Below are 12,001 nucleotides of genomic sequence, written 5' to 3'. Positions count from 1 at the left end.
GTGGGGGGAGAATTTTCTGTCATACTGATGGACAAATGTGTTGCTGTGTGAGTTAGCATAATATACTGAAAAGCACTTGGCTTTTGGAGGCCTAGTTATGCAATTTAGTAGATGCAACTTTGGACAAGTTTCTTACCTCTTAGGGCTTCATTTTCTCGTTTGTAGGATGGAAATTAATTGGTCTTACCTTACAAGGATGATGGTGGGTGGGTGGATGTGTGTGTTGGGGGGGTTGTGTGTAGTGTTTCTCCCTGCTCCTTACCCCTACCCCAACATGCTGAGCTAGAAGTTGAAATTCAGAATAGGGTTTTAGGAGTGGCTTGTGTATAATCTAACTTTTGTAGATTGTGTATGCTGTTTTTTCATACAACCCTAAAATCTCATAGCTTTCAAAAATGAGATTGATTTCACACTCATTACAAGTTTTAGTTGTAGTTCAGGTTGCAGTTGACTCCACCTGTCTTTTTTCATCTGCAATTCAGGCTCTGAAGGATGGCATCCATCTGGAACATGCCGTTATTTGAGAGAAGGGACAAAGATCAGAGCACTAATGGGAAACTGTGCCTCTTAAAGCTTCTGAGACATGGCACACATTACATTTATTCATATTCCATTGACCAAAGCAAATGGCATGGTCAAGCCTGATGTTAATAGGGTGGAGAGGTAACCACATTATATTACTGCTCATGAAGGTCATGTTGGCATTTTCATATAGTTCCTATAGCATGAATGAGTTGCAAATCACATGGAAATGGGCACTGTTACATAATCATCTTATATGGTGGGGAAGTGAATAACTAGGAATAAACAAAAATAAGCATGGGCGCAAACCATCAACCTTACATCTATGAAAAAAATGTACGTTACATTCTAAAGAAATCACTTTTACATACTTTATGGGATGTGTGTGTCTGGACATGGGCACTCATACATCAGTATACATAGATTAACTAACAATAAATAATTGTCAATTTTCAAATGAGAGCATTAAATTTGACTTTTTATTTTTATTATAGGTATATTAAAGCAAGTGAAAGATTACATTAAACAGTGTAGCAAATGCCAGGAGAAACTAGATCGCTCCCGTCCAATATCAGATACTTCAGAAATGCTGGAAGAATTGGGATTAGACCTTGAATCTGGAGAAGAAAGTAATGAATCAGAAGATGATCTGAGCAATTTTACTTCACCTCCAACTACAGCCTCCAAGCCTGCAAAAAAGAAGCCAGTATCCAAACATGAACTTGTATTCGTAAGTGGAACTTTCTATTCACCTTTAACATCTATAACTAATATATTAGTATTTGTAGTCTTGGTGAATTTTTTTCTTAAAGTACTGAGATTGCTTGATTGTTGGCACTGAGATTGGAAATTTAAGTCTGTGTGTCAGGTAATGCACTCTGTTGTTACGTACACTAAAAATATGCTAATACTGCTTTTTCATTAATCATAAATATTCCTGTTGTTTCTTCTCTTCAGAATGTTACTTGGTTTGTTGTTAATCATTCTTGCTGTCTTTTTAAATGCTATATTGGTAAAGGTAGACAGAATACATTTCTGGAAGCAGTCTCTAGGTCGTGAAGCAAGGTAAAAATCAAACTGGCTAGGCCTTTGTTTTTTACCTCCATTACTTTCATACATCATCATATTTCTGACTGGCAAGAAGAGGCAGCAAGAAGTGAGATGCAGGTTTTCATTGGGTCAAGTAGAATGAACATAGCAGAAAATAGTGAGAATGACCTAATTTTTATTTAAATATATAGATATGATATCTGGCTATTTCTTCATATTAATTAATGGTGTCTTTAAAAATGAATGTGTCATGTTTTAAATTCTGTTAAAGGTACAAATACAAATGATATATAATACAACTCTTGGTCTTAAACTTATTTTGATAGGTTGACACCAAAGGAGTGGTGAAACGTTCTTCTCCAAAACATTGTCAGGCTGTCTTAAAACAGCTCAACGAACAGAGACTCTCCAACCAGTTCTGTGATGTTACTTTGTTAATTGAGGGAGAAGAGTACAAAGCTCATAAATCTGTTTTGTCAGCTAATAGTGAATATTTTCGAGATCTTTTTATTGAGAAAGGAGCTGTTTCCAGTCATGAGGCAGTGGTGGATCTTTCTGGTAAGAAGTTTCTAATATTCTTCCTTTTTGTTTATAAGTACTTACTGGAAGAAGGGCGTGTGTGTGTGTGTGTGTGTGTGTCTTAGAAACTCAGGATTTATGCTGTAGTGGGAGAAGCCCACTTATAGTAGTAGACTAAGCTGAATTGAAAAAAAAGTCCTTCCTTTTAGCAAAGTTTCCAAGGTACGGTTATGGAAAAGGCTGTCATTTTCTATCCCTACCTCTTAGGTGAGACAAATGTAGCAGTAGAAAAATTTCTGAGATTTACATGGCTAAAAACAGTTTGAGAGAAATCTATAACTGCATCAGTGTTATATTACACTAAGTGAATATGTTATTTAAAACATAATAACATAATAACATATTATGACTGTTAAAAAAAATTGACTGCAGGGCGCCTGGGTGGCTCAGTCGGTTAAGCGACTGCCTTCGGCTCAGGTCATGATCCCAGGGTCCTGGGATCGAGTCCCACATCAGGCTCCCTGCTCTGCAGGGAGCCTGCTTCTCCCTCTCCCACTCCCCCTGCTTGTGTTCCCTCTCTCACTGTGTCTCTCTCTGTCAAATAAATGAATAAAATCTTTAAAAAAAAAAAAAAATTGCATCTTATGTTGTGGAACATGTAATAATAGAGCACTTTTGTAGGTCTGTTGTTTTTCATTTTTAAAGATTATTAGAATTCATTAGTTTGAGTAATCAAACAATATACAACAATCAAAATTCTAGGTGTGGTTTTTTTCTTTGATTTTATTATTGTAAATTAATAATTTGACTTTCTTTTGGCTCACTAGAACTTATATATTGGCTTAGGAGTCAACAAATGAAAATTTAGGAAGAATTAAAATAGGTAACCTTATTTATACATTTTTTCATAATACTAACTTACTGTAACTCTTGATTACTGAATTACTGACATCACTGTGTGAAATACCATTTCCCTTTTCTCAAACAAAAAAGTGACTTCATCCAGGTGTATAAATACTTACTTAGTTAACCGCTGATCCTTTTCTACCTTATACTTTTTTTTAATATTTAAAGTAGACTTCACACCCAATATGGAGCTCAAACTCATGACCCCAAGATAAAGGGTTGCATGCTTTACTGACTGAGCCAGCCAGGCACCCCAACTTATACTTTTTAAAATCACTTCTTCTGGGAAGACAAACGTATATATTTTTTTCTTTGCAGTAGCTATGTTTAATTATTTAAAAATATTTATTAAGCATCCGCTGTGTGTGAGGAACTAGCCTGGGCTTTGGGGATACAATGGTGAGCAAAAATTTTCATGGAGCATAGAATTGCATTATATTTTAGATTAACAATATTTACTTTTTTCTGAGTTTGATGACTCAGGAGAAAATATGTCTTATACTCGGCCATCTGAATAATAAAACTCATCACAGATGTAGTCTTTTGATTTAAGTTAACTTTGGAATTTTTTTCCTGTCTTTCATGCATCTGAAGCATAAAGAGAGGTATATGAGTGTTCTTTTTCAGTTTTCTCAGCAGCTTGGCAAATGAAGTGTCTGCCCCAAATTAACCGCAATACAGCATCCTAATATTCCAATAAAATACCTCTTTTATTTTTCATCCTATATGCTTATTTTTATATTTTGTGCAGCAAGTATAATGTAAGTCGATAGGCAAAGTAGATAGTTTTTATTTGGTTTAAATATTAGGTAAATAATATAAAATATATGTGTAGTATAAAAAGATAAAATGTACATCTTTTTTAATTATCTAGTTAATATAGTTGAATTAATCAGTGTTTTCCTTTATTTGTTTATGCTTGTAAAAGGTTTTTCTGTACTAAATCATAAAGACATGTTCATGGATTACCTTTTTAAATTTTCATAATTTTTCTTTCATATTTATAAGTTTTAATCTATTGGGAATTTTTGTTGGTGTGAAATAGGTGTTTGATTTCATTTTTTTCTCATTTTGATCATCACTTGTCCCAGAATCCTTTAGTGAAGACTCCATCCTCTTGTCAGTTGACCATACAAATTCTCTTAACAAAACAAAGTTCCACATTTTTGGTACCAATTCTAGGCTTTGTTCTAGTCTATTGGTTGTCTCTCTGTATATTATTTTCACTTGGTCTTAATTACCTTACCGTTATAATAATGAGGAAAGTCTCCCACATTTATTATTCAGGTGGGTCTTAGTTTCATAACCCTTTGCTCCATAAAAACTAAAAGTAGCTTGTCAACTTACACACACAAAATAGTGTATTTTGAAAGAGATTACATTGAATTAATAGTTTTAGAGATTTATCTATAACAATCTCAAACACCTTTTGTAGAATTACTCTAAGATACTTTATATGTTTTGAAACTATTATATTTTTTCCTTAAAATTATATAATTTTTAATTTATTTTGGGTGTATATTTTATATACAGTAATATTGCTAAATTTCCTTTGTCATTCAGTCATTTATAGATTCTTTGAAATTTTCCGTATAAAAGAAATAGATTATCTGCTAATAGTGTTGGTTTTGTTTCTACCTTTCTAGTCCTTGTATTTTGAATTTTTTTTTCTTGCTTTAAAGCTCTGTCCAGGACCTCAAAAAAAAAACAGCAGTTGAATAAAAGTGGTGATGAGGATTCATTTATCTCATTCCCATTTCTAAAGAAAGTGCTTTTTTACCATGAAGTATATCATTTGGTAAATGTTTTAAATAGATGACCCTTTACCCTTTTAACATTAAGGCTATTCCCTCTAAAATGAATGCTGGTTTGTAACTCTCTGAGGAGGTTCCCGGGTGTAATCTGTACAGGGGGCCAGTACTTACGAGGATTGTCTTGGGTGGCTGCAAGATGAGTAGGTCTCAGTGCCAGAATCTTAAAAGTTTATATAAAGGCCTTAATTTTGTTTAGTCATGTACTCAGGAGGCCTTAAGTGGGTTCAGTCATGTAGCTAGGTTTTTATCTCAAGGATGTATTTTTGGGGCAGCTTCTGGACCGAGAAGGCAAATGAAACACACATTCCAGGAACATGGGAGCGGTGGGGGGCCTCTACTTTTCTGGGTCCAGCTCAAGGGTCAACTGGAAGGCAAGTCTTCTTGATGACCTCCTCCAGCAGTGTTGACTTATCACATATTTTTTTCTGTATTTATTGAAACCTTGTATTTTTACCATTCTGTTAATGTGGGAAATTACATGATTTACTGGTAAGCCAGGTTTTCGTTCTTGAAATACATCCAGTTCAGTCATATTATTATCAGCTTTTGTATAAATTGCTGTTTGGTTTGCAAATATTGTCTAGAACATTTGCATGTATATTCATGAGTAATTTTTCTTTTTTCTTTTTCAGTTTCATGTTTTGATAACAGAGTTGGTCTAGTCTTATAAAATGTATGGTCCCTCCAGTTTTTAGATACCTGAAAATAGTTACTGTGTGATTAGAATTATTGTTTTCTTGAATGTTTGGTAGAATGGTAGCTAGAGTTGCCTGAGCTTGTAGTGGAGTTGGGGGGAAGATTTTTTAACTACTAATCTAGCACATTTAATGGTTAGAGAGTTATTCAAGTTTTCTTTATTTTGAGAGAGTGCGCGAGAGCACACACACATGCAAGCGGGGGGAGGGGCAGATAGGGAGATAGAGAACCTCAAGCAGACTCCCTGCTGAGCTTGGAGCCCAACGCAGGGCTTGATCTCATGACCCTGAGATCATGACCTGAGCCGAAACCAAGAGTTGAACACTCAACCTACTGAGCCACCCAGTCACTCCTCGTTTGCATTTTCTATCATTTTTCTGTTAATTTTTACAGAGTTGTAAAATAGTCTAGTCAATAGCAGTCAGTCAGTGGTGCATATTCAACACTGCTCTTAGCACCTGGTAATCTTTTTTGCCTCTTACCAAGTTTTGACTAATTTTTTTTGACACACCGTTCAAAGAACAGCTATTGCGTCACCTGGATGGCTCAGTTGGTTGAGCAGCAGACTCTTGATTTCGGCTCAGGTAATGATCTCGGTCATGAGATCAAGCCCCACACTGGGTGCAGATCAGTGCAGATCCTGCTTGTCCCTCTCCGTCTCACTGTGCCCCTCTCCGTCTCGCTGTGCCCCTCACCAGCTTGCACGTGCTCTCACTCACTCTAAAATAAGTAAATAAAATCTTTAAAAAAAAAAAAATTATTTAAAAAAAAACAACAGTTATTTTCTTTTACTGATTTCCCTTCTTTAATCTTCCTTTTACCATATTTGAATGTTACTATCTTTTTATTTTATTTTATTTTTTAAAGTAAACTGTACACCCAGTGTGGGGCTCAGACTTACAACCATGAGATCAAGAGTCACATGCTCTACTGACTAAGCCAGACAGGGGCCCCTGTTACGTGGTCTTTTTTTGACTATTAGGTATAATGCTTTTAACCCAATAACTCCTGGCCTTTCTAACTTTCTGGTTTAAGCATTCAAGGCTATAAGTTTCTCTTTAATACTGCAGATTTGTTGTTTTTAACCCTACATGTGGTCTATTTTTATAAGCTTCATTTTGCTTGAATAGAATGTTTTTTCAGTTGGGAGCAATATTCAGTATATTCTGGCTTGTTAATTCTTTACTGATTATTTTGTGTGCTTGATCTATCAGTTATTGACAGAGGTGCTTTAGAATATTAACTAGTATGATTCATTTGTCTATTACTGAGTTTCTTCAGTTTTTGTTTTGTGTATCTTGAGGCCATGTTAGATGCATGTAAGTTTAGAATTACTGATTTATGATAAAATATCCTTTTATCATTAGGTAATGACCCTATCTTTACTGATGCTTTTTATCCTTAAAATATATGTTGGCTGCTCTTATAAATATTTTTTTATTTTTCTATTTTGGCTGCTTTAGTAAATATTTTTTATTTATTTATTTTTTTAGACGTGATTTCTTTTTTTTTTTTTTTTTTAATATTTATTTATTTATTTGAGAGAGTGAGAAAGTACATGAGAGGGGGGAGGGTTAGAGGGAGAAGCAGGCTCCTCGCGGAGCAGGGAGCCCGATGCGGGACTCGATCCCGGGACTCCAGGATCATGACCTGAGCCGAAGGCAGTCGCTTAACCAACTGAGCCACCCAGGCGCCCTAGTAAATATTTTTTAGATACGTAAACAATATTTTCATTACTATTTGCCTAGCATATCTTCCATCTTTTATTTCCAACCTTTTTGTGTCTTTATGTTTTACATTTCTCTTTAAACATCATATTTCTGGATTTCGTTCTTAATCCAGCATGAGGATCTTTGACTTTCAACTGTTCTGCATAGAAATTGTTGAACTTCCTGAACCCAGCAATTGAGATTGTTGTCCTTAATCAGTTGAGAAAAAGTCTCAGCCAGTATGCCTTCAAAACTTGCTTCTGCCTCATTTTCTCTCTTCTACCTTTTGAAATTGCAATTAGATAGACATTCTCACTTTATATTCTGTGACCCTTAATTTCTCTTCTGTATTTATCTCTGTATAGATTATTCTGGAAAATTTTAATTGACCCGGTATTTAGCTGTGTTTCATTTGCTGTTAAATTAATTTATTGAATTTTTTATTCCAGTCTCTTTTCCTTTTTTTTTTTTTTAATTTTTAATTTTATTTAAGCTCTGTGCCCAACATGGGGCTTGAACTCACAAACCTGAGATCAAGAGTCGTATGCTCTGAGCCAGCCAGGCACCCCTCTTTTCCATGTACTTCTTTTTCAGAAGTCTCTTTTAGGACGCTACTTTTTATGACGTTTTGCTCTTTACTGGTGATATGCCACTCTTGACTTTCTATATTTGATCATAGCAATACTTAAAATCTTTGCTGATTTGATTCATGCTGTTTGTTTCCACTAGCTTTTGTTCATGGTGCCTTGTTTGTGATTTTTTTTTTAATTTGTGCACAATGAATTCATATTCTTTAGAACTTTGTGGGAAATCTTTTGAGTTCTGGGTTGAAGGTGTTTTCCACAGAGAAAACACTTGATTCTTAAGATGCTGAGGGCATTAGCAGTCTAGGACTGCTTTAAATTCTGAGCCTGAGGATTTTTTGACTACCAAAGTGCTATATATTCAACAAAAAATCCCACCAAATTAAGGTTGGTTTGTGGTCATGACTAATCAGGAAAGATTTCTTACCTCTTTCACTCAGTGCTGGGGTACCAAGTATATTTAAAATAATACTTTAGGGCGCCTGGGTGGCTCAGTTGGTTAAGCGACTGCCTTCGGCTCAGGTCATGATCCTGGAGTCCCGGGATCGAGTCCCGCATCGGGCTCCCTGCTCAGGAGGGAACCTGCTTCTCCCTCTGACCCTCCCCCCTCTCGTGCTCTCTCTCTCTCGTTCTCTCTGTCTCAAATAAATAAATTTAAAAAAATTTTTTTTAAATAATACTTTAAAGTATTTCTCTCTCTCTCTTTTTTTTTAAGTAGGTAGGTCAAATTAGGCTATCTTAGTTAGCCATATTGCTGGATGTGGAAGTCCCTGTCATAATTTTTCTTTCTGTTGGTTCGTAACCCTCCCATGAACTCCCTGGTATAACCGGAAAGTGGCCCCTGTACCAAAGAAACAGGCCAGTTCACGTTGGTAGGTGGCAGTTCTAACAAGCAAAGGGCATTTATATATGAGGCTTGTTTTGGGCGGCAGCAAGATGAGTGGATCTCCACACCAAACTTAAAAGTTTAGAAAGAGGCCTTAACTGGGTGCAGTCACATCAGTGTAGGTGTTTTCAGTATCACATCACTATCTCACTGTTATGTCCTTAGAGCAGCCTCAGGGAGCAGGAAAGGCAAATGGCACCCACATTCCAAAGACGGGGCAGGGGATGAGGAGCCTTTGAGTCCCCAGAGTCCAGTTCACAGGTCAGCTGGAGATCACATCTTTTTGATGATGTTCCCTAACACTACCTATAACCAACTGTTTTGCCCATTTTTTTTTTCTTTTTTTAGTTTTAATTTTGGTAAACACCATTTATAAAATTTATCCTCTTAATGACTTTTAAGTATTAACTATGTTCACATTGTTGTGTAATGGATCTCTGGAACTTTTTTATCTTGCAGAATTGTCCATTTTGATTAAGATGTTTTGCAGAGTCTGTATATGTGTATGTAAAAAGGCTAGGGGTAAAAACAAAATACTGAAATTATCTGCCTCTTACCTCTTAGCAGAATTATGAATTTTTTTTTTAACTTTTCTTTTGCACGTTTTTATATTTTACAGTAAACATATATGACTGTGCCTTTGAAAAAATTGTTTTAGATCTTTAAAGTGTTACTTGGAACAGTGTTAATTCTTTCGTGGGAAATTTTTTTTATGACTTGAAACTTAGAAATTTAAAAGGTGCTAGGTAGAAGACCAAAATACATTATTCTGTTTGGGTTTTTTGAAATAAATACTTAGCTCAAGCTTATTTAACTTGATCTTGTAATTTGTAGCAGAAGTAACATGGCTTTAGCCTATTTAATTACCAACTTTCCTAGGATGACTGAATTAGCCATGATGATGATGTTAATGTGTAGTGCCCTCAGTTTTCAATGGACTGTTAATATACCTCACAGTTTAAGGCTTCCCTTCTTTGTCCATCATTTATCTGCTTATATGAAAGGACTGCATTTTATGTACCTTGAGTCAAAACTGAAAAATAGAGCAAATGTGAGTTTTTAAAAGGTTGCTTTCACTCTTTATTTCAGTAAAAGATCTCTAAGATAAATTATGATACCAGAAAAGCAAGGCATAGGACAGTGTACATAATATGGTACCTACTATAAGAAGGGGGAATAAGATTATTTGCTTAACTGTATAAAGAAGTTCTGAAAGCGGTACAGATTCTTAATCATACTGGTTGTGGAGATGGAGTTGGACTTATCACTCACTGTTTTATCTTCTGATTTTTGAATCATGAATATTAATGGCTTTTGTAAGTGAAGTATTGAGAACTTACAGATACACTGCTTTTATTTTCTCACATAAAACAAGAATGTAATACCTCCTGTGTATAGTAATTATTTTCTTCCTTAGACCAGGAATAGGCAAACTGTAGCCCAAAGGGGCAATCCTCCCTTCCCTCCCATTTTGTAAATAAAGTGATATTGGAACACAGCCATGCTCATTTGTGTATGTATTATCTTTGGCCCCTCTTTTCAGCTACAGTGGCAGAGTTGAGTAGTTAAAACAGACACCTTATGGCCTACAATAATTATTATCTGATTCTTTACAGAAAAATTTTGCTGTCCCCCTGTGTTAGATCTTGTTCTTAAATTTTCAGTAGTAAGCCCTTTGTTCACAATCATATTTTTATATGGACTTCTATTATTAAAATATACAGTTATACTTACAGAAGTGAGATTAGGGGACAGGTTGGTTGAACCCTGCCTACTTACCTGCCTCCCTCTCTTTTTTTACCCTCCATTCTCCAGCAGCTGTTTCTTGAGGGGAATTTGAGGAACCCCCGGGGTTCTAAGGAGTACAGTTTGAAAATGACTGCTTACAACAACTCTTTGAGGTAGTAAGTCTGATATTATTTTCTATTTTAGGTATTGAGAGACTCGGCTTATAGAAGTGAGTTAGTCAAGGCTTATTAAGCAACCAGAACACAAAACAAATCCAGAGTGTTTAATTGCAGAATAAATGGTCATATTTGCCTTTTTGCCTTTGTATTTTATTTTATATTGTCATAATCATGTATTGTTTTTCTAAGGTGTTTTAGTAGTTATTTAACTTTTTTGTACCCCCCCCTTTTTTTTGTTCCATGTAGGTTTTTGTAAGGCAAGCTTCCTTCCTTTATTGGAATTTGCCTATACTTCTGTGCTAAGTTTTGACTTCTGTAGCATGGCTGATGTAGCCATCTTGGCTCGCCATCTTTTCATGTCGGAAGTTTTAGAAATCTGTGAAAGTGTACATAAACTAATGGAAGAAAAGCAGCTAACAGTGTATAAGAAGGGTGAGGTCCAAACGGTTGCATCTACCCAGGACTTACCAGAACAGAATGGAGGTACCGCACCTCCTGTGGCTAGCAGCGAGGGAACCACAACAACATTATCTACTGAACTTGGGGATTGTGAAATTGTACTGTTGGTGAATGGAGAATTGCCCGAAGCTGAGCAGAATGGAGAGCAAGGACAACACCCTGAACCCCAGGTTTCTTCAGAGGCTCAAGCCACTCTGTCACCTGTGGGCTGTGTAACTGGTTCCCATCCTGAAATGGAGTCTGTGGACTTAGTAACAAAAAATGATGAGACAGAATTAGAAACTTTAAACAGCAGAGAAGATAGCACAGTTTCTAATATTCATCCCAAACTTTCAAAAGAGAATGTAATCAGTAGCTCTCCAGAAAACAGTGGTATGGGAAATGACACGTCAACTGAAGATATCTGTGCTGAAGACATTCCAGAACAAATGCAGAACCTTGGCCAGTCTTTAAAAGATCAGGAAAATCTAGTTGCACTGACAACAAAGACAGACCTTGGCCCTGATGATGAAACTTACAGAAGCAGGCTTCGGCAGCGTTCTGTTAATGAAGGGGGTTATATCCGACTGCACAAAGGAATGGAGAAAAAGCTGCAAAAACGGAAAGCCATTCCCAAGTCAGCAGTTCAGCAGGTATGATGAAGAGGTGACCTTTGTGGTGTTAGCTTTAAGTCAGAAGCATTCTGTTCATAAACTTAATATGCCTGTCATGAAAATTATTTTGGGAGGAAGGGCAGTAGGTGCAGGAAAGCAACTTAATGTTTTAAATACCAATATTACTAAGATAATATTAATTTGAAATAACATGATTCATGACTTTAAAAATTGAAATGAGTTGGGATGCATGGGTGGCTCAGTTGGTTAAGCGTCTGCCTTCGGCTCAGGTCATGGTCCCGGGGTCCTGGGATCGAGCCCTGCATCACGCTCCCTGCTCAGCGGGGAGTATGCTT

General features: G+C 36.1%; 1 protein-coding gene across 2 annotated transcripts in view; it reads left to right on the top strand.

Moving 5' to 3' along the window:
* ZBTB11 (zinc finger and BTB domain containing 11) overlaps nt 1–12,001 on the top strand; it is a 30,855-nt gene that overhangs the window by 7,691 nt on the left and 11,163 nt on the right. For both annotated transcript variants that reach the window (XM_035015295.1, XM_035015296.1), the window contains exons 2-4: nt 1,017–1,252; nt 1,899–2,130; nt 10,840–11,684. In XM_035015295.1, the coding sequence (XP_034871186.1) occupies nt 1,017–1,252; nt 1,899–2,130; nt 10,840–11,684 (1,313 nt within the window). The remainder of the gene's footprint in view (nt 1–1,016; nt 1,253–1,898; nt 2,131–10,839; nt 11,685–12,001) is intronic.

The sequence above is a fragment of the Mirounga leonina genome, unplaced genomic scaffold (assembly GCF_011800145.1).
Source record: "Mirounga leonina isolate KUSES-001 unplaced genomic scaffold, KU_Mleo_1.0 Mir_169, whole genome shotgun sequence".
NCBI classification, from domain to species: Eukaryota; Metazoa; Chordata; class Mammalia; order Carnivora; family Phocidae; genus Mirounga; species Mirounga leonina.
The sequence above is the reverse complement of the archived record's forward strand: the minus strand, read 5'-3'. Positions and strand labels throughout refer to the sequence as shown.